Source organism: Lepidochelys olivacea (genome assembly GCF_965140295.1).
Source record: "Lepidochelys olivacea isolate rLepOli2 genome assembly, chromosome: 6".
NCBI lineage: Eukaryota > Metazoa > Chordata > Testudines > Cheloniidae > Lepidochelys > Lepidochelys olivacea.
In genome coordinates this window covers 25,356,072-25,381,353 of record NC_140416.1, presented here as the reverse complement: position 1 = coordinate 25,381,353, position 25,282 = coordinate 25,356,072, and the positions used below count along the sequence as shown (strand labels likewise).

Sequence of the window (25,282 nt, the reverse complement as noted above, 5' to 3'; positions counted from 1 at the left end):
GCAGCCTTTTGTTCTAGAAGTGGTAGGGGTTGCAGTATTAACTCCATCCAAGGCTTAGCCAGATATTGTATCCAACCAACACTTAGCATAAAACCTGCTTATTCTAGGTAAAGACTCAGCTTCCCAATTGCAGGAAAAGGCTACCTTGGTCAAGAGACCCTATGTGACACTGGGCAAGCCACTTTACTCTCTCGGTCTGAAAAATAGGGATAATAGCATTTCCCTTCCTCACAGGAGTGAGAGTAGGATACATTCATTAATACTCAGATATTACAGTGATGGGACCATATAAGCACCTAGACAGATAGTAAAAAGCAAATAACATATGAAATATCAACACTGACCCACATTAACAGTGCTGCTGCCTAAGACCAGCACTCCACTCTCTATCAGGGATCATGTTTTAATGAATTGATAAGCATGAAGTATAAAAAGGGCAACAAGAGAATTAGGAAGAATGTTTTGGGTAGAGCTGTATGGAATATTAGCAACAAAACATGAAAGCACGTAAAACTTCCCAGATTTATGAGCTCAAAACTCAGGCCAACTCCACCAAGAAGATTGATGAGGTTCAGAAACACTTCTAGTGAACTTGACCTGGTTTAGGGGTTAGCAGGAAAGCATGTGAAGTTTTTGGTTTCATTATGAAGCTAGGTGAAGCTTGGTGCTCTGAATGGAGAATGACTCTGACAATCTGTAGTGTTAACCGAGAATCCAAAGTGAAACTTTGGGAGTGCCAAACCATAAGGATGGATTAATACACAGAAAAGCATGTTTGCAACAAATCCTTGCAATGCAAAACCACCACTGTCCACACAAGCCTCATTCAGTGACAATCTGGCTTCTGTGACTGGAAGACAGAGTTGTCAATCGGGGACCATTGCAAGGGACAACCAAGATGTCCTACCTCTTCCTGTCTTCTGTGGGCTTTGAAATGATTAATGACTTTAGCCATATTGTCCAGACATGCAGGTGATGCTAAGCAGTGCACCATATAAGGCTTGCAAAGGAGAAGCCCATTGTCTTTCTTCTTTCCTAGATAATTGACAGGCAGGTAGATCTGAATTACTCCCGTGTACGAGAAAAATAATCCCTAACAATATTTTTTTGGCTGTGGTTCTAAAGTGATAACTATATTTTAATAGTGTTAGGGAAATTAAAGTAATTAATTAAGTAGTCACAAAAATGTACATAACAGTCAATTAATGGGAGTTTTAAGTTAGATATTAGGAAAAGCTTTTTAACTTTGGGGGTTGTTTTTTGGAATAGGCTTGCAAGGGAGGTTATGGAAATCCCATCATTGGAGATTTTAAGAACAGGTTAGACAAACACCTGTCAGGGATGGGCAGTGGCAGATTAGCCACTGGGCCAAAAGGGCCCGTGACCAGGGGCCCCGGCCAATTAGGGGGCCCTGGAAAAATGGGCACCCTTATGCCCCTACCCTGCTCCCCAGCTCTGCTTGCTCTGGCGGGGAAGGGAGGGGGCTTTGTCATTCTCATGCTTGTCCCCCACCCCAAGGCATGTTTCGGCTTGCAGGGAGTGGACAGAGCAGGATAGAGCAGCTTTTCCCCTGTACTCTGGGTCCTGGTCCTGGGTCCTAGTGCCCACCTGTTTCCTCTACAACCATGAGGGGATGCAGCGCAAGGGAGGTGGGGTGAGGAGAAGAGAAAGGGAGAGGAAGAGGAGGGGAGGGGAAAGAGAAGGGGATACAGGAATGGGTGGGGAGGGGAAGCAGGAGCCCAGCATGTAGCACTCCCTGGGCAGCAGCAGCCTCAGCAGGGAGGCAACCGCAATATCACCAGAGCAGGGACATCGCAGCCAGTGCTGGAGGGGTTGCCAGTAGCAGCTGGGGCTCCCCCATTATGCCATCCTGTCTGTCCCCCCGACACTGGCAGCCCAGGTACTACTGTAGGTGGGGGGAGAGAGCCAGTAACCCAAAGGGACTGGTTTCAGCATACATGTGTGCACGCGTACATGGGCACGCTTTGCCCCCCCCCCCCCAATAGAGCAGTCAAACTACAAATATGGCCCCGGGACTGAAGGAGCTCTAGCCCCCTGCTGCGGCCTCAGGGCTGGGGCAGCTCTCCCTGCTGCGGCCGGGGGGGGGAGGGGGAACAGAGCTTCTCCAGTTTTAGGGCTGTAGTGGGGGGGGGCAGAATGGGGCTGACCAAGTGTGGAATGGGGCAGGGCGGTGGGGGGGAAGGGGCAGAGTGGGGTGGGGCTGTGGGTGAGGCCTCAGGCAGAAGGGGCAGAGAGGGGGTGAGATTGCAGGCGGAAGGGGTGGGGAGAGGCCCCCCACTTGCCCTGGCTCAGGGCCCCACGAAACCTTAATCCAACTCTGGAAATGGGCTAGGTTTACTTGGTCCTGCTTCAGCATCGGGGGCTGGCATTGATGAGATCTCAAGGTCCCTTCCAGTCCCACATTTCTATGGGTCTATAAACGCTCTTACAAATACCAAAATAGGGAGGTGAGAGATTAGGGAACTGTGGAAGGCAAATTCAATGTTTAGTTCCACAAAAATTAAAAATGTACAGGAAGAAAATTGAAGTAGACAGCTCCAAAAGGAAAGGATTCAGAAGCAGGATTGGATCTCCTTCTCCAAACATCAGTTCAAAATTGCATGAAACTGCTGGGCGAAATCTACAGGAATTGCCTGTTGATATTAAACAAATGAGGAGTTCCTCCTGCAACATCTGGTCCAGGCAAGATTGTGTACTTAAGTGATGCAAATTTTATCATGTTCTATTTCTGGGGGGCACAAATGAGATTTTGTTTCTTTTTAGCCATTTCACCCTATAGCATCTTGTGTAATTACATTTTGCATATCTAATATGCCCTCTTAAGTTTCATCAACTGGAGATGTTATTCTTCACTTCCACCACTTCTAGTGTTGAACAGCTGCTGCATTTCATCACAGAGGTGGTCAGATTTCAGCCATGGTTGAGCAATCCAAAAACGCACAGGATCAAATGGTGACTGGTTTTGAGTGGGTGTGTGGTGGTAGCAACAGCGGATACACTTCTTAGAAACGGTGACCCATTTTACTCTCAAGAAGTGACCTGGTCAGAATTTTTCAGCTACTCCAGCTATTGCACAGTTCCTCTTCAACCTCTAACAATGTAGTTTGAAGGCAGAATCTGGCCCCCACGTCTCTGTAAAATGCTTTGGGATCCTTCTGTAGGAGAGGTACTGAATTACCTGAGATTATTACTACACTTTTCCCACTCTACCTGCCTAAATTCCCCTAGTAACAAGTGACACTTAGAAAAATACTGACAGATCTATTAATTGATTGAGGTGAAATGCAGAGAGTGCCATAGAAAAGGATTTGGGAAACCAGGCACAGTTGCTGAGCCATGTATTTCTGGATCTCAGGTGCTATTCGAGTTCATGCAATCACCACTGGGAACACAATCTCTTCCATGCTAGATGGTGTAGGGAACATTCTAACTATGTCCCTTATTATGGCCCAATCAATTTAGTGAGCACCACACACTTACGACAGGAGCAGCTCCCAAACCAGTTAGAACATGTGAAGTAACTTGCATAATGACAGGTTTCAGAGTAGCAGCCGTGTTAGTCTGTATTCGCAAAAAGAAAAGGAGTACTTGTGGCACCTTAGAGACTAACCAATTTATTTGAGCATAAGCTTTCGTGAGCTACAGCTCTCTTCATCGATGAAGTAAGCTGTAGCTCACGAAAGCTTATGCTCAAATAAATTGGTTAGTCTCTAAGGTGCCACAAGTCCTCCTTTTCTTCGTGTGAAGTAAGTCTTTGTAAGAGTGTCATCACTGCAGGCTGAAAGCAAAGCGAGAGAAACCACCTCCACTTAATACAGCTGTGATTTTCGGTGAAAGATTTCCTTCTCCAGCAGACTCTCCTGGACTTCCACAGAATAATCACAGTTGAATTTGTTCATTTGGCCAGCATCTGTGCATCAGACACAGGGACCTCAGACGGGAAGGTATATCTGGCCTTTGCTCTGAGACAGGAGAGAAAGTAGATTGGCCAGAAAGACTCAGGGACTCAGTGCCAAGTCCAGAATGTCAGCGTGCCAGAAGAAAGAACCCAGGTTGAGACCACAAGCAGAAACCTGGCACTGTTCCACCTGATCTTCCACAGAACCCCAGGGAGGAAAGCAATCGGCTGGAATGCAGATAGGAATATCTGTCAAAACCCTCCCCCTACCACCCAAAGAGGGACAAATCTGCCCGAGACTCTGGATTCTTCCCACCAAGTATTTTTCATAATTAAAAACAATTTTCAATCTTGTTTATCAAATCAAGAATTGTCAGAATTAGAGATAAAGGCTGTTTGCTCTCTCCCTTCGGACACAGGGAGTAGGTAGGGAGTATAAAAAGTCTCCTCCGTGGGATTGCTTGACACATTTCTCCAGGTCCCCTATGAGATAAATATCTTCCTCCTTTCTTCCATTCCAATTTTGGGTTGACAATGTCTCTATAAAATTGCAACAGAAATTAAAATGAATTCTGATATAGGTGGGTACCAACATGCAGCTAATGGGGGAAAGAGAAGCTAACAAATAAAACATTTTTTCATCACCTTCTGAATCTTGATTCAACTGCAGCTATAGCTCCTAAGGGTCCAGTTGTTTCAGTTTAGGTCACACTTGGCATTATTTAACAAATATTGTCACTACAAAGTGTTGAGATTTGATTTACAATGCTGCTTTGTTGTCGCTCAGCAGCGGGAAAGTCTTTCAGGTTCCTGTGAAGATTACGGACAGCGTACCCTGAGAAAGCAAACATCACACCAGCCAGCACTTTTGGGGAAATGGAAGCCTTCACTGTACAATGCTGCCAGCCTTTTGACTGTCATATGTTGAAATATTACATATGTTTGCTGCCCATGTGGGTATATTTCCTGAGTAATCTGTGGTGTGAGTTTAAGATATGCCCTATATATTGTTCCTATATTTGGAAATCAAAATGACAGAATTTGAAGTTTTTAACTGGAGGAATGTTGGGTTGTTTCATTACACAATAACTCCCAAATATTTTTCTCCTGAAAATATCTTTCTCCTTTCTCATCACCATCTGTTATAACTAAAAATCCTTTTGAGTATCAATGTCTCTCGTTATAGTATGAAACCATAAGTGTTTCCCCCATTTCCAGATTACCTGCCAATAGAACTGACTGTACATGAGGGTGAGCCAAAAATGACACACTTCTCTTGGCTCTTCAGACCCCTTAATCTATTCAGGGATGTACAGAGTAAGAGTGGGATTTTCAAGTGCCTACATGACTTAGTAGCACAAATCTGATTGAAAGTGAATGGGACTTGTATTCACAAATCATTTAGGCGGTTTTGAAAATCCCACCTTGAACTCCCAACTGAGTGTTGTTTAAAATGTAGATCAGCTACTTTTCTGAGGGAAAAAGCAGAGCAAAATAGCAATGTTCTGAAGAGGGCTAACCTGACAATCCTACCACCCTGGGTTGTGATTGTGTCAGATCTCATCAGTTAAGAACGGTCAAGAACTCTTTTAGAAAGCATCCAGGAAAACCCAGATGTTGCAAGAAATGGTGCTGGAGAGTCATTTGGTGGCAGTTTTCCCCCTGCACTGTTATTTAATCAGTGCTCCAGAAGGAAGTTAGGGGGTGCTGTCTTATCAGAGCTGTTTACTTTAGGATGAGATTAAAAAAAACCAAGGTCTTGACTTCTTGCAGTCATTACAGATCCAGTGTGTCAAACCAAGTGCTTTGGCCAAATTAAAAATTGGTTAACTGAATTCTGCCAATTCACCCAGTAGCTTCAATTCATGAAGTCACTTTTCACTTCCTGTTCTAAACTCCTGAGTAGTGTTGATGGGTCATGTTAAACAACTGCTGTTTCACCTCAAAGTGGCTGGGTGACGTGACCCTTCTATGTAAATATTAAGACACTTCGGGATCTATCCAAATAAAGTTGATATAGAAATGTTCAAGCTCAATGCCACTGCAAAGACGGTCATCGTCACAATGATAAGAAAACACTCCAGAAAATAGGACAATTGAATGGGGTGTGTTATTGTAGGATAACCCCTTCCATCAATTGTATTAATCAATTTTAAAAACCCCCACATATGAAACAATAATCAACCTAGTAAAAGAAAAAGGAAAATAATAATATTGGCATTGATGCTATGCCTTCAAAATCTCTTTCTTGTTTATGAAAATGCTGCATTTACACATGAAATCTGGGTAACTATGCATAAAAATCCATCTATAGATGCAGTTACCCACTCTGCACAGACAAGTATACAAATGAAACACATGCGTATGGGTTTTGCAGATGTAAGAGCTACCATCTTGGCCATCAGTGGAGACTGAATTGGGGACCATGAGAGCTGGAAATATGAGTCTCTACAGCTTGCGCTAAAAAGCCAAGGGCTGCCACAGTGTCGCCTCTTTCATGGACTGGGCACAGAGGAGGACATATAACACCCACTCACCAGTGGATTACACGGCAATATTTAGTCATCTACATTTACCCCACTGTACCACACCTTCCCAGCCTGCAGTGCCCTCTTTTTGGGCTGCACAGCCTTACCATGGAATCTCAGGCAGAGGGAGACTGGGGCCACCTTTTGGTACTGCAACCTCCCCTTCTAGCAGACTTCCTGCCACAGGACCTTGCACAGGCATCTACAGCAGCCAGTGGCAGTTGTCATGGATTTTCCGTTACACCAATTTCTCTTTAAATGTTTAAGATGAAATTTTCTTTGATGGGGCCTGATTATCAGAAAATGCTGAGCACCCACCCTCTGAAAATCAAGCCCTTTTAAAGGAGCATACACTTGGGCAACAAGAAATTTCGGGCATTGATAATCACCAGACTATTGAAAATGTAGGCCTGATTACCTTTTTAAAATGTAATTTATTTAAACAAACAGAAATACCTTACCACTAAATATACTATAAAGTAACTAGGAAGCTGGACTTTAATAAAGTATAGAGCATTAAATTATTCCTCAGGACCAGAACAGTGCCCAGTAGCCTAACAATCAGCACTGCACCAGGTGCCACATGGCTCATCTCCAGGATCTGGGCTTATTTTCTTACCACACCTATGCTATCTAGTTTGGTTCAAATGTACAATATTGAAAAGGCAAGAAAGCCCAGCAATGGCTCCGTTCAAAGCATAGCAAGCAGAGTACATTTTATTTTAAACGACTTCTTCATCAAGTTGTTCAATTGACCGATGGACTAACTGAACATGTTTGGTCTTCGGCAATCTGTGCATGAGTGCAGCTATTAATATGAAGCAAAAGGGCCACCCTTCAGTAGATCTTTCATGAGCAAGAATGATGTCTTTTTATGTCTTTGAGAAAGAAATGTTTTGTTGTTTACAGCTATCTGTAAATCAGTACATTGGATAAAGGTTCAGGTAATTTCATCTGCTCTAATTTCCAATGCCTTCTCTCCTTGCCAATCTGTCTTGCTGAAAGGTTACTGATTGAGCTAAGTGTTTAATTTCCAACATGAAAGACAACCTTGTTCAGAACTTTGTTTTAAGGAAACACCAAAACTAACTAATTAATCCACAGCTCCCATACACCTCTATCCATGCTGTTTCTTAGCCTTTCAAGGTTTTAGTACCTGTTTCCAGACAAAACTGTGAATTAACTTCTTTTCTCTTTGCAGTTGGTCACCTTTTCTATAGAGACTTTTTTGGCCCTGCAGAAGACAATTAAGTGATGGTGGCATTGCATTCACTAAAAAATGTAATTCTCTCAGAAAACAGCTTTGATGAATTGAGTTGATCATCACGATGCTGACCATGACTTTGCAGCCAGCGTAGGCAAGAATAAGTCATGTTCGACACAATCTCAGCTAGTAAGGGCTAAACTGTGGTCTCTATAGGGTATAAACATGTCTAGCTGAAATGATGGTTTGGTGCAACCTATTCTTGTCCACACTGACTGCAGAGACATCCTCAACACCATGTTACCTGTTAACAGATAAGGTTGTGTTCTAACGTGAGTATATTTTGTAGTAAAGACAAGCTCTGCTGGTGAGACTGAAGGACAAATAGTTTTCCCTTGAAACAGGGAGAAAAGCACTGAGGAATGGTTTTTTTCTTGTGGATTCTGAGTGAAAAGGCCCATCAGGAAATGATTTATTCATGCTGAGCCAACAGCTTCCTTCTTTAAAACTCCTCTCAGTGCTGTGTTTCTAATACCTCCTGCCGCAGAGGGAGGAGACTGAGCTCTGAGAATGCAGGAAACTAATCCTGCTTCTAGAATTTCTGAAGTGATCAGAGGCACCCTTTCTAGCCCTGAGAAGAATGTTATGGGAGGCAGCATGCTTCAGTAGATAGGGCACTGGACTGGGACTCAGGGAACCTGGGTTCTATTCCTGGCCTTACCAATGAGCTGCTCTGTGACCTTGGGCAAGTTACTTCATTTCTCTATGCCTGCCTTTCTTCCCCCAACAACTTTTTTTCTGTTTTGTTTATTTAGACTGTAAGCTCTTTGTGGCAGGGACTGTGTCTGTTAGAGCATCAAACACAATGGAGTCCTGATATCAGCTGGGGCCTCCAGCTGTTATCACAATGCAAATACATAATAACAAGCCAGCCACCACATTTCTATTTTATTAACCATTTGCAAGGCTAATCGCATCTTTCCTCTACAGGTCTGAATATTTTAAAAAGCCATTATACTGTTTATCATAACCCTAAAGTATTGTGTCAGCTGTCCCTTTAGTCCAGCCTTGCAAAACAGTCATGAACATTTACCATGCACTGGCAGAGCATATACTTACCTGGCCTTTAACATGACTGATAATGAAATAAATTGATCATACTTTATTCAGCCATTAAAATAAAACTACTTGGGGATGGGGGGGGCGGTAGGAAGGAGGGTTGAGCAGAATTTTGTAAGGCTGCTTGATACTGTTTGCTCCACAATACAGAACCTGTGCCTCCATTTCCCCATATGTAAAATAGGGATACTATTACTTTCTTATCTCAAAAATATTTTACAAGCTGTAGCATGACTGTTTATTGCAATTATAAAATTATTTATTGGGGTGCAACATGCGCTAGTTGCAAATAACAAGTTCTTTATTCAAATGGCTACTTAGAGTTAATTAAGAAGATGAAATTGATGAAGCACACAGGAACTTTGAGCTTTAGTTATATACTGACAAGTATAACTGAAATCATAGAAAAATCTACATATATAAATATAAGTAGTACAGTAAAGTGTTTTTCTGAATTGTTTATACTTACCATCTTACACTAGTTTCAGAGTAACAGCCGTGTTAGTCTGTCTTCGCAAAAAGAAAAGGAGTACTTGTGGCACCTTAGAGACTAACCAATTTATTTGAGCATAAGCTTTCGTGAGCTACAGTTCACTTCATCGGATGCATACCGTGGAAACTGCAGAAGACATTATACACACAGAGACCATGAAACAATACCTCCTCCCACCCCACTGTCCTGCTGGTAATAGCTTATCTAAAGTGATCATCAAGTTGGGCCATTTCCAGCACAAATCCAGGTTTTCTCACCCTCTGCCCCCCCCACACACAAACTCACTCTCCTGCTGGTAATAGCCCATCCAAAGTGACCACTCTCTTCATAATGTGTATGATAATCAAGGTGGGCCATTTCCTGCACAAATCCAGGTTCTCTCACTCCCTCACCCCCCTCCAAAAACCACACACACAAACTCACTCTCCTGCTGGTAATAGCTTATCCAAAGTGACCACTCTCCCTACAATGTGCATGATAATCAAGGTGGGCCATTTCTTATCTTCTTACACTATTCATACTTATAACATTATGGAGACTTTAGAAACAACGATTGAAGAAAATGTAAGTGGAGGTCACCCCAAGAGGAACACAGTGGGCCAAGCTTCCTTTCTGGTTGTCCCAGGTCATTGTCCCATTGTTCCAGCTAGGGATGGAGTTGACTTTTTCCCATTCCACCCACATACAATGAGGACAATAACTGATCCAGTCAAGTCTCAGCCCCTAATTTATATTTGGTATTTTGGGAAACCAAATTTAGGGCTACGGTTGTCCATACTTATGTTTCCAATCGTTAACACATTTGCATAAGTGACTTTCCCCATAGTTTTGATACGACAATGCAGTTTAGCTCTTATTGCAAAAAGCCCCTAGGATGCTACCATCTGTTTGTTTGTTTGTTCACCTATTTACCACCAAATGCATTACTAAACTATCACCAGAAACATATTGCTAAATTTTATAATCTCATTATTCTACCCAAAACTATAAAACCTCCAAGATCAGGTTAGGAGTCATCAGTTAACGAAGGCTTACTTTTACAATGTTTCAAAATTTTAAAATGCTATATAAACAGAATACCAAGTAGAAATGAGAACTAGAATTATGTTTATATATTCTTAATTTTAAATTAAGAAGATCCAGTTTAAAAAAGATGAAAAATTCAGGTTTTGGAATTTTTATGCATACCAGAGCTACGCTTTTAAAAAGCTGATTCCAAGTGCCAAAGATATTTATTTCAACATTTGTATTATTAAAATACCTAAGGATATATTTAACTACTGTACTCCACAACCAGAAAAGGCACATCATTCTCCACCACTGCATTAAAAGGCCATTCCAAAGATGATCAGATTATTTGTTTCAGAGGCTTGTCATTCTGGTGGTACATTTCTAGAGGGAAGGCTGCCATTTACTGGAAAGAGGAGAGGGTTGGTTATATTTGGAGTAAGCCAGCACCGATGATGTGGTATCATTTAAAACCAAAACACACCAGTGTTTCAGTCACTATAGTCTTCCTTGGGATATGCTCTAAACCAAAATTTTTCTAAGCTCATGTTCATGCTCATCTTTATCTTCTGATTTCTAGGCAACTGCAGAGACTACTTCCCTCAGAAGCAGAAGGTATCAGGCACCTTTTGAGACAGATCTTTTCCCCTTTGCTCCCCCCTCCACAAGATATTTTCACAGACCACTGGATGAATAAAGAAGCAAGAATCTCAACGCAACCAAGAATTCTGGTGTTAATGCTGCATCCATGTGCCAGCAGTGTCTCTTTCTATCTTATCCTGCAAATAAGGGTTTTTAAGGAATTGCAGGTGCTTTACTTACTGTGCATGATGCTAAGAGCTGCACTGTGTAACTATAGCAACAGCTACTGGGAAAGCTCTAGCTTTTTATTGATAGACCTTGATATGTTTCAAATACCCTTTGCAGAAAAATTTACACAAATGGAGGAATAGAAAATAAAACATTCTGAATGCCAGAACTGAAAATATTGTACAGACCTGCATCTGTACACATCACTTAAATACTTCTCTCATTGTTATGTGGTTGTTTACTGTAAAATGTTTACATTAAAATAGCATTTTTTAATTCAGAATGTAAATCACCACAGCACTGAAATAGAAATCTGCAATCTGCTTGCATGACACTTAAGCACATCTGGGTATTTAGAGTCATGCAGAGATCTAATGGTTGGAAGCTGAAGCTAGACAAATTCAGAAATAAGGGGCACATTTTTAAGAGAGAGACGAAAAAAGCATTGGAACAACTCACCTAGGGATGTGGGCGATTCTCCAACACTTGTGGTCTTTTAGTCAGGACTGAATGTGTTTCTAAAAGATATGCTATAACTCAAACAGAAGTTAAGGGTTTGATGCATAACTGTCGTGGTGAGGTTCTGTGGCCTGTGTTATGCATAAGGTGAGACCAGATGATCACAATGATCCCTTCTGGTTTTAAAATTGACAAATCTATTAATTTATATCCTTGATAATCAAAAACACTTGATCAGCACTGACATCGTATCCAGTAGTGGGACAGTGTTAAATTAGCAGTGATAAATATGCATCAAACTCTGAGTGACCTGAAATGTCTCACATGGGTGTACGTATCCTGGGTACCAAACTCTCAGATTCTTCATGTTATGCCTGAGAATGCCACCTCTAACAGGGCACACTTCCAGTGCTGAGGTCCGTAGTATCAGAAAACTAGCACAAACCAAGGTCACCATTTACAATTTTGCCTTTTGCCTCATTACTACAATATTTCCCATCTTCCCTGCACTTAATGTAGTACTGATGGCAATTGTAAATATATCAATAATGACCACTATACTGGGAACTATTACTGTTAAGAGGGTGATTTCACTGATGAAGTCATTTGCATAAGGAGTAGTTTTACAACTGAGCAGTCCATTCAAAAACACAGTACCTCAGCTTTCAAATATTCCCCTTTTTCAGCAGTGCGGCCACGACTTTATGCCTCTAAAATAGCACAACAATTAAAAGGACAAACTATTTTTCTTCGTCTAGTGCAATTAACATCTAAAAAGAAAATGTAGTAACAAGACTGATCTTTCACAGGAAGAGTTTTTTTTCTTGTTTAAATTCAGTTTGTTTTCATTTCATGCCGCATAATTTAGGGCAAAGAGCGAGATACTGAACTGTTAACACAGTTCTCTTCTGAATCTAATACCCTTGCAGTACATGATGCAAGCAAGGTCTCCTTGAAAGGATGAAAATGCTGTGTTGCTATGGAAACAGGAAGGCAAGTCTTCAGGTTGTTCATCCCTGAAGAGCTGCCTTGCCACTATCTTTAAAGGCTGCTAATAAAATTTTAATCAATGATGAGAATAAAATCAATTTCCACCTACTGTTTGACACCAGAATCCTAGTTCAGATATCGTCAAGCTCTTTTAATGTTTGCAACATCCAACAATGCCCCGCAACATTAAAAATAAATTTATACACAAATGAAAATTGCCAACATGCACTAATCTATTTCAGCTACTTAAAATGATTATTCCGCTTGGCAACAGACACGAGCTTCCCAGTTTAAAACCCTGTGCATGCAGTAATGTGCTTTTTAACTGAATTAGCTGATGAATAGAACCCCCCAAAACCCAAAATTGTTACTGGTATAAGGCCATCAACCTGGGCTGCACCAGTTTGGACTGTAGCAATTAACACAGTGCCAGAGCTTGTTCAGAAATTAAATTAGCCACTGATTACCCTAATTCTACATTATTTCCTAGAAGAGATGGTTTCAGTCTAAACTTGATTTATCCCTACAACGTTTTCCCAATCTTGTAAGACTCACTGAGTAATCAGGCATTTTTGAACATCAAACAAAAGACAACAGGCCAAATTCTCTGTTGGCAAAACTCCTTTGACTTCAATGCAGGAACAGCAGCAGAGAAATTGGCCCAAAATGTAGTGTTTAGTGATTTGTAGTTAACTTTGTGTCAGTGCACCCTACTTGTTATTTTACTGGGAAATCAACTGGCAAGCCTTCGTGAAACCAATTTACCAAATACCCGTTCAAAAAACAGACCTGTTTCTATACATAAATACACACCATTTGAGGAGAAAGAGACTACCTTGTATGTTAATCAGTGTAACCATTTGTTTTGTGTTATGGATCAGAGAACCACAAAACAAAGCTGAAGAGATCTGGCATCCATAATGTAAATGATAAGCTGTATGCCCTATGGAATGTACTCACGTATTATAAACCATTCTTCCTTGATTTCACTCACTTTCCATTAGCATATACTTCACTTCTGTTAGCATATATTCCCTTTCACTTGAACACACCCAGTGGAATGACTGTATTGGCACATTCCAAGACGAAAACTAATTCCAATCCCAATCAACCATGAATCTTTCCTGCACTGAGAGCTCCTGAGTAGGAATATTTTAAAAAGTGGATGAATTCTGAACACCAAAAGGTTAACGAGGAGTTAATGATTGACAACAGCAACAAAAGAGAACACACTTAACTGGCTTCCATTCCCCTGCCCCCACCCATCTCCTCCACTTCTCCCACAGTACACAACCACTTCAAAAATTCCTAGGGTGTTTGGGTCTGAAACTCCCTAATACCAACCAATATTAGAATCAGGCAAATATTATGTGTTGTTATGCATGCTGTTAAGGTACTCATCTTTCTCTGGATGCCCTTAAAATAAAGAACATCAAGTTACTCAAAGAAGAGAACAAAGTTTTCACCCCCTTCCCTAATATTACGATTGCTATGACCATAACAGCTACAGGCATCAACCAAGGCTGGGGCTCCACTGTGCTAGGCATTGTATACACACATAGTAAGACACAGTCTGTACCCAAAAAGCTTGTCATCTATGTAAACAAGACAAAGGAAACGTTCTTCCCATTTTATAAATGGGGACGTGATTGCCCACATATTTCAATATTTTAAGGACCACAATTTCACAGTAGATGAGTATCTACAACTCTAGCTGAAGTTTATGGAACTTGTGAATTCCCAGCACCTCCAAAAATCAGTAACTTGGATCCACTTCTGAAATCACATTTACTTAGATGAATCACAGAGGTAATGCTACACATACATTGAGTTAGGAAGGTTTATTTTTTTAAAACATGCTTTTAAACAAGGGCTGGTTGAAAATTTTCCCTCAAAACCTTTTGTTGACAGAAAATTGGGATTTTGACCAAAAAAATTATTCATGAAAAGTTCTTGTCACAGGGAACACTGGCTCTTTAAGAAGAAGCAGGGCCAGTGCACCTGCGCCTGGACAGTTGACCACAATCAGATTTAGAAAAGGGCACCTGGGCCTAGAGGGAAGGTAGACCTGGTGAGTGAGCGGTTGCTTTAGAGCACTGGATCCTGGGAGAAGACTGAAGGCAGGAGGAAGTGGCAGAGAAAGGTGCCTGCTCTCTCTCAGATGGAGAGCTTAAACCAAGGGCGGGTGAGAGCTGAATACAGGGGAGCAGCAGAGGGGCTTACACATTGACATCTCCACCCTAGAGAGCTGGACCCAGAGGAACAGTGAGAAGGCCAAGGAGGGTGAGGGATGCTCCCTTGGTGAGGATGATCTCCCAGCAGAGAGGCTCTGGAGTTCCACACTGGAGAACAGGGTCACAACTCCATCTAGAAGGAGGGAGAGAAGACAGACAGAAGAGGGACAGAAGAGGACCGACAAAGAATCATGGTGTGGCAGAAGGTATTGGCAAGTGGTATGTGGGGCAACAAGGGACAAACTGTCTTGGGGTTTTAATGATTACTTGCACTGAAACAATAAATGGACTATGTGTTGGGACTTGTGTTGGACCATTTGCACAATGTTTTTGCAATAAACCAGCAATAAACTACCCAAAGAGCAGTAGTGTTGAGGCAAGGGAGCCGGATGTAGAGTCCTAGGGTTACCTGAGAGGGGAAACTGAGGCAGGCACATCAGTCATGCTGCAGCTTGCCATGGGAGAGTACCCCAGATGGGGTTGTACTATGACAGGTCTGCTTTCCACAGAAAATATAGCTATTTAATTTTTTAAAAAACACCCCAAAACTAAAGATTTTGGTTTTTTCAGCCAAAATATTTCAGTTTTTTATATTTCACCAAAAAGTCCATATTTTGCATAGAAAATTTTGAAAATGGGGAAAATATAGTTTGTTGATTTTTTGGTGAGGCAAGAAAACCATTTTTTTTAAGGTTTCAGAGTAACAGCCGTGTTAGTCTGTATTCGCAAAAAGAAAAGGAGTACTTGTGGCACCTTAGAGACTAACCAATTTATTTGAGCATGAGCTTTCGTGAGCTTTTTTAACCAGCTCTATTTTCAACCTCCCCTTCTCCCCCATTATGCATCTATCATTGTGGTATCTAAAGAGACTATTCGCCTACAATTGAACTTGAATTTAGTGCTTCGATTGGAGTTTTTAGTAGATATATACCCACATCCCAAAACTCCCACCACATGACACTAGTGTTATTAGCCATCATCTCATAGGACAGATCACCGTACTGGGATAACAGATCAGGACTGAGAGGTATCAGCTGTCGGTCTGCATTATTCCTACTACAGACATGCTAAAAGGCCATCGTTTTAGAAAAAAACAAACTTAACTACAATTAGCCATACTCACCCCCAGACTAAGGTGTAACACAAAATCCTGTATAAAGAAAAGGAGGACTTGTGGCACCTTAGAGACTAACAAATTTATTTGAGCATAAGCTTTCGTGAGCTATAGCTCACGTCATCGGATGCATTCAGTGGAAAATACAGTGGGGAGATTTATATACACAGAGAACATGAAACAACGGGTATTACCATACACACGGTAAGGAAAGTGATCAGGTAAGGTGAGCTATTACCAGCAGGAGAGTGGGGGAGGGGGAGAACCTTTTGTAGTGATAATCAAGGTGGGCCATTTCCAGCAATTGACAAGAACGTCTGAGGAACAGCGGGGGAGCGGGGGGAGGAATAAACATGGGGAAATAGTTTTGCTAACTAAACAAATTAGTTTACCCCTTTGTGCATGAAAACAAAATTGCAGAATTACAGCCCCACTTGGCTCAGTAGATTCATGGTACATGGTTCCACCCCTGGGATATAATATGGAAGCCTTCAGTGCTGGCTACCAAATCCATTTTCAGATGGTCCCCCATCCTGTCCTATCATTCTTGCCAGCTGCAAATCAGTCACCATTTTCCACTCATCAAATCAATGCTTCAAGGAGCAGCAACTGCTTTTGTCAGAATATTTTCTAAGCTAACAAGCTATTCCTATGCAAAGTAGAGTTAGGGAGCTTCATTGTAATATTTGGAGGATTTACTCTCTCTGCTCCTAGGGCTTCATGTCTCCCCCAGGCACAATCCTCACTCCCTCCTTGGGAACAGATCTTCCTGGGAATCTCTATTTTCATTACTCCTATTGATTTCAGTACCTCAAGGTCTCCCTCCAGCTCCTCTGAAAGACATAGTTCCTCCTTTCTCACCGATTATACCTCATTCCGAAATCCGTATTTGCCATCTGCACACAACCCAACTGGGAGCATTTGTAATGCCTGTCATGGTAAATTCTGCTGATCTTGGGGAAAAGATTAGCAAAAGAGGTGGGGGAGGGGGTCTATTCCACACTATTACTGTATCTCCCCAGCCTTCCCTCTTTAAATGGACAAACCTTTGTAAAGTATCTTCCCTGAACACTGTCCAGGGCACAGAACGTGACTTTCATATTGCTCCCTTGCTGTTAATTATGCTGTTTCCTTGTGGTTAAATCATCTCTCACCCATTTTCAGTTGGGTTCCTCTTAGGGATGTAGGAGTAAAACAAAAATATCTGGCAATCCACCTGGGCTTCCCAGAGGAGATGGGAACTTGGGTGTTATTAGAAAGACAGAGACAATTGTTACCACCACCACCAAAACTACCCCCTGGCCTTTGGCTGGCCTGTTCATAGGCTCTACAGTAGAAGGGTCTCCTTATGCTCCCAGTGCATCTCTACAAAGTCACACAAGCAATTCTGTCCTGCATACACACCAGGGAGTGTGGACCTGAGGTGTTCAGTTACTGTATGTTAGTTTAGCCATTAAGTCCACAAAATGCATCATTGTAAAGAGGTTGCTCCTAAGAGAGAACCTTTTCCTACCTGGAGTTAAATGACCTGGGGTTAGGAGAATATCAGAGTGTTTCCAGCGCAAATGAACATAATTTTTAATTTGAGGGAGGATATAAACCCTTATGATTCCGGATATGCCCACCACTACCTGTGTGGGGTTAGGAAGAACATTCCTTTATGGATAGGTTATTACATTATTGTCCACAGTGGGATTCCTTGTAGTTTCCCTGAAGCATCTGGTACTGGTCACTCTCAGAGAAAGAGTACTGAGTACATAAACCATTGATCTGAATCAGTCTGGCTATTCCTATGTGTGTTCTGCTGCAGGTTTCCACCATACTTTCCTTTGTTATAAGCCCTTAAGTCAGTCTCTCTCGAGCTTTCTTCCTATGCCTCCCAGTAGCCAGAAATCCTCCCTCCTCCATTACAGAGCACCTCAGGGGGGCTACCCAAAAAATCCTATGAAGACAGCCATAGTCCAGGTGATGTCTACATATGCACTAGCTTGTTTCCAAAGAGTTTTTTTTAAAAAATATACACAAATCCTATGTGACAGTTATGGCAATTTTCTGCACTATCCTGGACAAACCTTACTGAATTAAATTAAACCTTATTGAATTAAGTACCTTTGCATTCCATCATCTGTGTATTATTGTGGGGTTGGTACTTCTCTTGTGGGAGACGTGGCCAATGTAAACTTTGGGAAGTGTTATAAGCTTCAAAGCTCTCTTTTAAACCATGTGCCAGGCAAACAAAGTTAGGTGGAATTCCTAGGAAATGCCGGGAGATGGGGAGAGGTGAATGCAAATTACCATCTCCAACCTTTTGAAGCTTCGACCTGAGGAGGGGAACACTGTCTGGCTGATGATCTAGTCACAATCTCTGTAGGTCAAAAACCCAAACTATATAAAGCAGTGAGTCAGAGATTCATGGGCGTGCTTGTTCTGAGCCAAAAGCTGCTATGAACTTGTGATCACATGAAAAAACCCTTGGTTGGGTTTGAAGGATTGTTCACCTGCCAGACCCTGATTGGAGTTGGAGTGATCACTGGTATGCCTGTTAGTACGTGTGTAGGTTCTTTTATTGTTTTTATGTTTTCAGTGTAGTGCTTTCACCTTAAGAATAAATGTGCTTGCTTGTGTGTGTGGTACATTAGACCCAAGGGCCATTATTCTGTTTACAGCCTCTCAGGATAAAGCAAAGATGGCTGGCTTAGGAAGTCTGAATTGCTGAGGAATTCACAGTGGAGGCAGGGAACTGTGCATCCTGGAAAAACCCCAGTCAGGGAAGGAGGGAGATGTGGGTCTCTACCCAAGAAAGTGACATCTGAGGAGCCTGGAGTATAGAGTGGGTGCCCTCACTGGACCATGGAGGGGAATATGGGTGCAGTTGCCCTGAACTGTGACAGCCTCTATATCTGCAGATGAAGAAAACAATACACTACATGAACTGAGCAGATGAACTTTATCACTGGACACAGATGGGTTACTATGGCTAAGACCATCTGTGTTAATGTTTAAATCATTACAAGCTAGACATATTTTAATGTCAGAATGAACTCAGTAAAAAAGCTAATCTTTTTTGAGAGCCATCCCGCAAGGATATGGACTGTGCGTCGCAAAGTCAAGATCTGTTTCCATCTGCAGAAAGCTAACAGACTTTAGCCACTTGAGGCAGATTAGAATGCCAGAGAGAAATCCTAGCATAGCGTGGAACTCTCAAATGATCACGCACAGATATTGTACAGTCATTTCCCTTGCCTTTGCATTTCCCTTGGTTTTAAAATAAGCAATAGTGCATTCCTTTATTTTTTTGCAACAGGCATCCTTTACCTAAATCCTGAGATTGTTTGGGTCATTTTGATTTTTATAGTACTAGTCCTGCCTGGGTTATAACTTGATTTTTTGCTGAAATTACACAACTGTGGCAACCTACTTAGCTCCAGCAACGAAATTTACACTGAAGTGTTATTTTGCCTTGTCTAACATCACTACAGATCTTGGAGCACTTAGGCCTCACAGAGATTTTACAAAGGGGAGGGCAGGAAATGAACAAAATGGAGGGTGAAACTACATGTATTTTTCTCATTCAGAAAGACATGAAATTATAATCACACACAAAATGTGAGTCTAGACCCAATGGGTGATTGTATAGCTCAGGAAATTAGGATGGAAAGCCTCAGGGTTGCTGGTTCAAATCCAGCTCATGTCAGTAGGGAATGGATGTGACCCAGATAGCACGACATCTGGCGGAAGTGAGATCTACATAAAACCAAAGAATCACAGAATATCAGGGTTGGAAGGGACTTCAGGAGGTCATCTAGTCCAACCCCCTGCTCAAAGCAGGACCAATCCCCAACTAAATCAGTGTTAATGCTTTAAGTGCCTCACAGCACAGTTACCATCTGATGGCTTTTTGGTGATCCCAGCAGGCAGATGTTCATATCACAAAAAGTATCATTGCCATGTCATCTAGTCCAGCCTCCTGTGCTGAGGCAGGATAAAGTAAACCTCGTCCAACCCTGACAGGTGTTTGTCCAACCTGTTCTTAAAAACCGCCACTGATGGGGATTCCACAACCTTCCTTGCTCACTTGGAACTCAGTAGGGCCTGTTCTCTCCAGAATGCAGTGGCTGCACAGTTCTGTCTGGTCTTTACGTGTGCCTCAGAGGGAAAAGTCTCTTGATGTCCCACCTCCCACCACGCATCCATGTAAAGACCAGACACAACTGGTTGATATGCAAATAAAAAGCCTGTTGCTGCTTCCATTACAATAGCGACTTTTCTACTGACTTAAATGGGAGAAGGAACAGGTTCAAAATACGTGGCTTGCTCTCCCTTCCATTTAACTGAAAGAAAAAAGGTGTTATTTTCCAAAACATCCTTCTTTGATTTAGCATCTTATTTGCAGGCATTAAATGCAACTGTGTAGGCTTTTCTTCAGAAACCTAATTAGGCTTGCAAGATGAAGAAAGCCTGTCAGAGTCTTCAGCATCACAGTTGGGCTCATCTTGCCAAAGAAATTATGATGGAGTATTTGTGTTTCATAATTCTCTTCACTCGATAAACACACATCACTTTTTTTAAAAGCACGCTTGTGTGTTTATGATGCATGTACAGTACCACTAATACAAATATGTAACTCTTAAATGAATCTACTTATAAATGTAGAATGAATAATTTAATATATATTATATTCCCCTTATACCAACTTTGATTTTCCACTTGCAATAAGCAACCCCACCTCCAACTTTATAACAAGTCCCCTGTGCTGGGATGACTGTAAGATTAGGGCCTTGTTCTCCATAACCTTTATATTTAATGAGAAAAAGCAAGCCAACAAAGTGGTGTCTGCATGGAAATATGAGCAGTTAACCTTGGAAAAGCCCACAAGATTTTTCTGCCACTCTTTTATACGTTGATGGTTGAGGTCCAGATTCCACAGTGACATCCTTTATATTATTGCACTTGAAGTCTGTATTTACTATGACATATAATAACATGGTTTTATTATTCTTTATATTGTAATAGTGCCAAAAAAATCGCAAGCCAAGTTGGAGGCACACTGTCCCAAGCGCTGTATAAACACATAGCAAGACACTGTCCCTGACTTGAGGGCTCACAGTCTAACTTAATCAAGCATCTACACAGGAAGTTGTTTGTTAGAAATTCTTATTCCATTCCAGCATCAGTACATAGAACGGATAGAAAACTACTCTGCTACACACTGACGCACAATCCACCATGGAAGAGACACAGATCAAGTTGAGGAAAATGACGATGAGAGGTCCACATAGTACAGCAAGATACTGAGGCGCTGAATAAACAGTGATTTGTTAGATGATTCTACAGTATACTGGGGCCCTGGCCTGCAGCCACTACTACAATACCAATAACAACAATCAGTTCAGTTACTATAAAGGCTAGGTTCAACCCTTGATCTTTGAGCAAATCTCCCACAGACTAGACCCGGATGAATTTTTTCAGAATAGTCTATTTGCTGAAAAATGCAGTTCTGAGTTGACCGAAACTGTATGCAAATTTAGCAAACAGTTTTTGCCAAAAAATGGGGATGGCAGTATATTTACAAGGGGACTTAGTCCCCATTCACAAAATGGAGGGGGATATGGTGGTGCCCAGCCTTATACCCTAGAGTCCTGTGGTTGGCACACTCACCTGGGATGTGGGAACCTTGGGCTCGGGTCTTCACTCTACCTCATTCAGCGCAGGGATTTCAATGGGGGTCACCCACATAGCAGGTGAGTGCCCTAACCACTGGGCATCCTGGGGTGGCTCTCTCTCACTATCTCCTGCTGCAGCTGTTCTGCTTTGTATATACAAGTATGCATGCACTGGAGCAGGGACTGAAACTTGAGTCTGCCTCTCCCAGGCGAGTGCCCTGACCACCACCAGAAGACAGAATCCCTCTCTCTTTCTCTCTGGCTCAAGGAATATTTCGTCTACAATTCAGCAACAGCATTAGAAAAAAAAAAATGACGGATATCAGCAAGAGTGCCACTGTGGATTGAAAGCAGCATAAAGTCCTAAACTTACAACCTGGTCCAGGTATGCAGAGTTGTTGTGGCCCTGTCAGTCCCAGAATATCAGAGAAACAAGGTGAGTGAGGTCGTATCTTTTATTGGCCCATGGTCTATTACTGGGAAAGGAGTTCAACCCTCAGAACAGAAGGAGTTTGACACCCTTGTGTTAAATGTACAGAGTGTGGTACAGGTTAGCTGAAATTCTGGGTTATTCTCAGGAGACTAAGGAAATATGGATGCAATTTAAGAGGATCCACAAAGAGGTGTAACCTGATTCTGTGCCTGAGTGGCCAAACCAATGCTCGTCCAAGAAAGAAAGGATACCTGAGCATAGGTAAACAGATGCATGTGCTTAAGGGGTGGCCACCACAGTGGCAAGGTTAGACTCCCCAGGCTGGTAACAGACACAGGGCAATTAACAAATGGAAGTTTAATAACAATCTCAGCTAAGAGCAGCAGGAACAGATGAGCTGGCTTTCTCCACAGCAGGGTATCAGAGATAATTCAGTGAACAGACTGAGTTTCAATGTAATATAATATTAAAGTGAAGGTAACCAAAAGAACAAGTGGGGCCACTTCACCCCAACCACATGCACATGACTGCTGCATATAAAAAGACCAGTCCAATACAGCTAGCACTAGGTTGTCCGAAGTGCTCAGCAGCTCAACAGGTGCTGCTGGGTGCTCAGAACGTTGAAAACCTGGCCACTTCATTTAGGGGCCTAAATGGGAGCTGAGCCTTTTGAAAAACTTGTGATCAACTACATAAAAACTATGGAGAGGACAAGAAAAGGGGGGTTTGTATTCACAGCGGGTACTCTGCCCTTTCCAAGCTCCCCCTGTTCATTCAGGACTCACCAAAATGAAAAAATACTCTACTTTTCCCCTTTATCTAATCCTTGCAGACCTCAGCAGTAGTGTGGCAAGAGTACATATATAAAAGCACTCAGTAACCTAGCCTCAACTTTGAAAAATATGTATAGAGGTTTCCTATAAGGGTAAGAGCTATTGATAAGGGAAACTCAACAGCTATGGAGCTCTGTTCAGAAGAGTATTCAAAAGGTCTGATGTTTTTCTTAACTTTCAGAATCTATGTAGGTTCTCGTTTCACTCCATCCTCACATATCGCCCCCCTTCCTGCTCTGCCCCGATACCCACTCTTCTGGCATATTCTTCCAAAAGGGAAATCACCAGTTACATATAAGCATACCACATGTACACAGTTAGCAGGTGACAGAAACTCTGGATGGATAGCCTGTGGGCATGGATCATTATAAACTGATGCTCTCAGACTGCATACCTGTGACCATTCCATACCCCTGCAGTGGCAATGAACTCAGCTTTATATATATGAAATACTATATCCTGGTGCTGCTGCTTGAACAGTGGACTTGTAAGTTTTTTGAAATGCAAGAAATTATATTTTCCCTGCAGCAATAAGAACTCACAATGCTTTAATGGTGTCATATTATGGTTCAGTCAAAGTACTATTATTTGTTGCTACTGTATATTAGATACCTGAGTGCTAGAATGCTTCAGTTAAAAAAAATATGGAGTAGCAGAAAAATATATGGTACTATCGCTTGTAGAGCAGTGTGGTATGCCTCACTGAGCAGAGATGCAGAGAAAAAAGTATGTCAGAGAAAGGAGATAAGGGCAAGCCAATAGTTTCATTTAATTGTGCAGGTAAAGGGAGGCATTGCTGAGAAGTAAAGGCAGAAGAGGAGATACAGGTAAGAGTAGAGATGGAGAAAAAGGATAGAAAAAAAGCATTCACAAAGGGGCGGGGGAGAGAGAGAGAGAGAGATCAAAAAGTCAGGGACAGAGACAATCAAGAGACAACATACAGGTTAGAGCTGGATTTCCTTGGGAAAAAGCTGCAGAATGCAGAGGCATCACAGCACCACCACGGAACTGGAAAGGAGTATTGCTATATGCACTCACTGCATAGGATACAAGAGACTCTTTCTCCATAGCAACAAGACACTTAAAAGCTGAACTTGAGACTGAAGCACCAGTAAAAAAACAACAAAAAACGAATCCAAACAACAACAACAAAGCATTTATTTCAGAGTGGTAGTCGTGTTAGTCTGTATCAGCAAAAAAAATCCATCCGATGAAGTTGGTTTTAGCCCATGAAAGCTTATGCCCAAATAAATTTGTTAGTCTCTAAGATGCCAAAAGCATTTATTGTCTCTGTTGTAAGGCCCAGCTCTTGAGTGCACAGAACAGCATTTGTTTATGGTGATATGGAATTTCACAGAAAGCTCTCTTCTTCACTCATTTATACCCCTCAGACCGGTTCATGTGAACCAAACTGTAGCATTAATACATATTCTTTGCGTCAAATATACTAGCCATAAACACACCTTGCTGTAGCAAGAGGCATTCACAGCTTCCTTCTTTTTTCCATATGCTATTTCTTAAGTCTGATAGTTGTTGCCTCTTGCAAAGAAATTTCCAGATTACATGAACGTGTAAATAGCTCTTAATTCCTCTTACAGTATCTCAAGGCAGTGAGGGAGTTACATTCACATTCTGCCTGCACATCTCTTACCCCTCCCCGCCCCACTCCTCACATCAAGACTCAAGTGGCAGAAAGTTTTTAAATTAAGGCACAGTGATTCTGAACTCTTCAGTCACAAACTCAGAAGGGGTCACAAGCTTGCTCACATCCCTTGTTCCTGCTGTTCTGCTTACGCTCATTTTTAACAAACGTTTCGCAGATGCCTGAAGTGCCTCAGTAAAGCCATTAAGCCGCTTCCCCCGGCACAGCTTTTGAAACTCTATGAGACCACTCATCTCTGAAGCACCCTAGTAACTTGGACAAAGAAATCCATGGTGCATCTGCGTTATCTGAAAGTCCAGCAAGCTTTATTTGGATACATTGCACTGAAAAAGCCACGAATTCAACGTATTTTAACACTAATTATTCCATCCTGGCCTGGATTTAGCTTAGTTTTCTAGATTAGCAGCCCCATGTCAAAGTGCCATTCAGAGTCATTGCTCCCTAACAGCAAATCAAAAACAAGTAAAAGTGCAGGCTCACAAGACAATCTGATTCCTTCAGGGAGCTAATAAAACAATGAACCCTCCTCTCCTGATTTATTTCTACAGTAATGAAAAGTGCTGAAGCACAGAGCATGCACCTAATAATTACTAGCCATTCCAGCCACCACCAAACTAAAAAATATATCTACAAATGGGATTTTCTGCTTTCTTTCTGCAAATAGTTATAGTGAGGCAAAGAATAACCATACAGTTGTAGTACAGTCATCTAGAACAGATCTAATTTGATTGAATATACAGTAATATATAATAGTGCCTTTCATATTCAAGGTAGCCTAGAGTGCCATACAAACAAAGCAACAGATACTGGTA

At 41.8% G+C, this 25,282-nt stretch overlaps 2 protein-coding genes across 5 annotated transcripts in view; one reads left to right on the top strand and one right to left on the bottom strand.

Moving 5' to 3' along the window:
• KCNC1 (potassium voltage-gated channel subfamily C member 1) overlaps positions 1-11,165 on the top strand; it is a 197,659-nt gene extending 186,494 nt beyond the window's left edge. Inside the window, exon 3 of the mRNA XM_084630052.1 lies at positions 10,852-11,165. Within this exon, the coding sequence (XP_084486178.1) occupies positions 10,852-10,904 (53 nt within the window). The 3' untranslated portion in view covers positions 10,905-11,165. The remainder of the gene's footprint in view (positions 1-10,851) is intronic.
• The window catches only part of SERGEF (secretion regulating guanine nucleotide exchange factor), a 422,577-nt gene that overhangs the window by 180,220 nt on the left and 217,075 nt on the right, over positions 1-25,282 (bottom strand). For 3 of the 4 annotated variants that reach the window (XR_014711938.1, XM_084630056.1, XM_084630055.1), the window contains exon 11: positions 14,754-14,897. The exons of the other annotated variant lie outside the window; for it this stretch is intronic. Coding sequence is in view for 2 of the 3 variants with exons in the window: in XM_084630056.1 (XP_084486182.1) it covers positions 14,754-14,897 (144 nt within the window). In the remaining variant the exon portion in view is untranslated. The remainder of the gene's footprint in view (positions 1-14,753; positions 14,898-25,282) is intronic. 4 annotated transcript variants of the gene reach the window in all.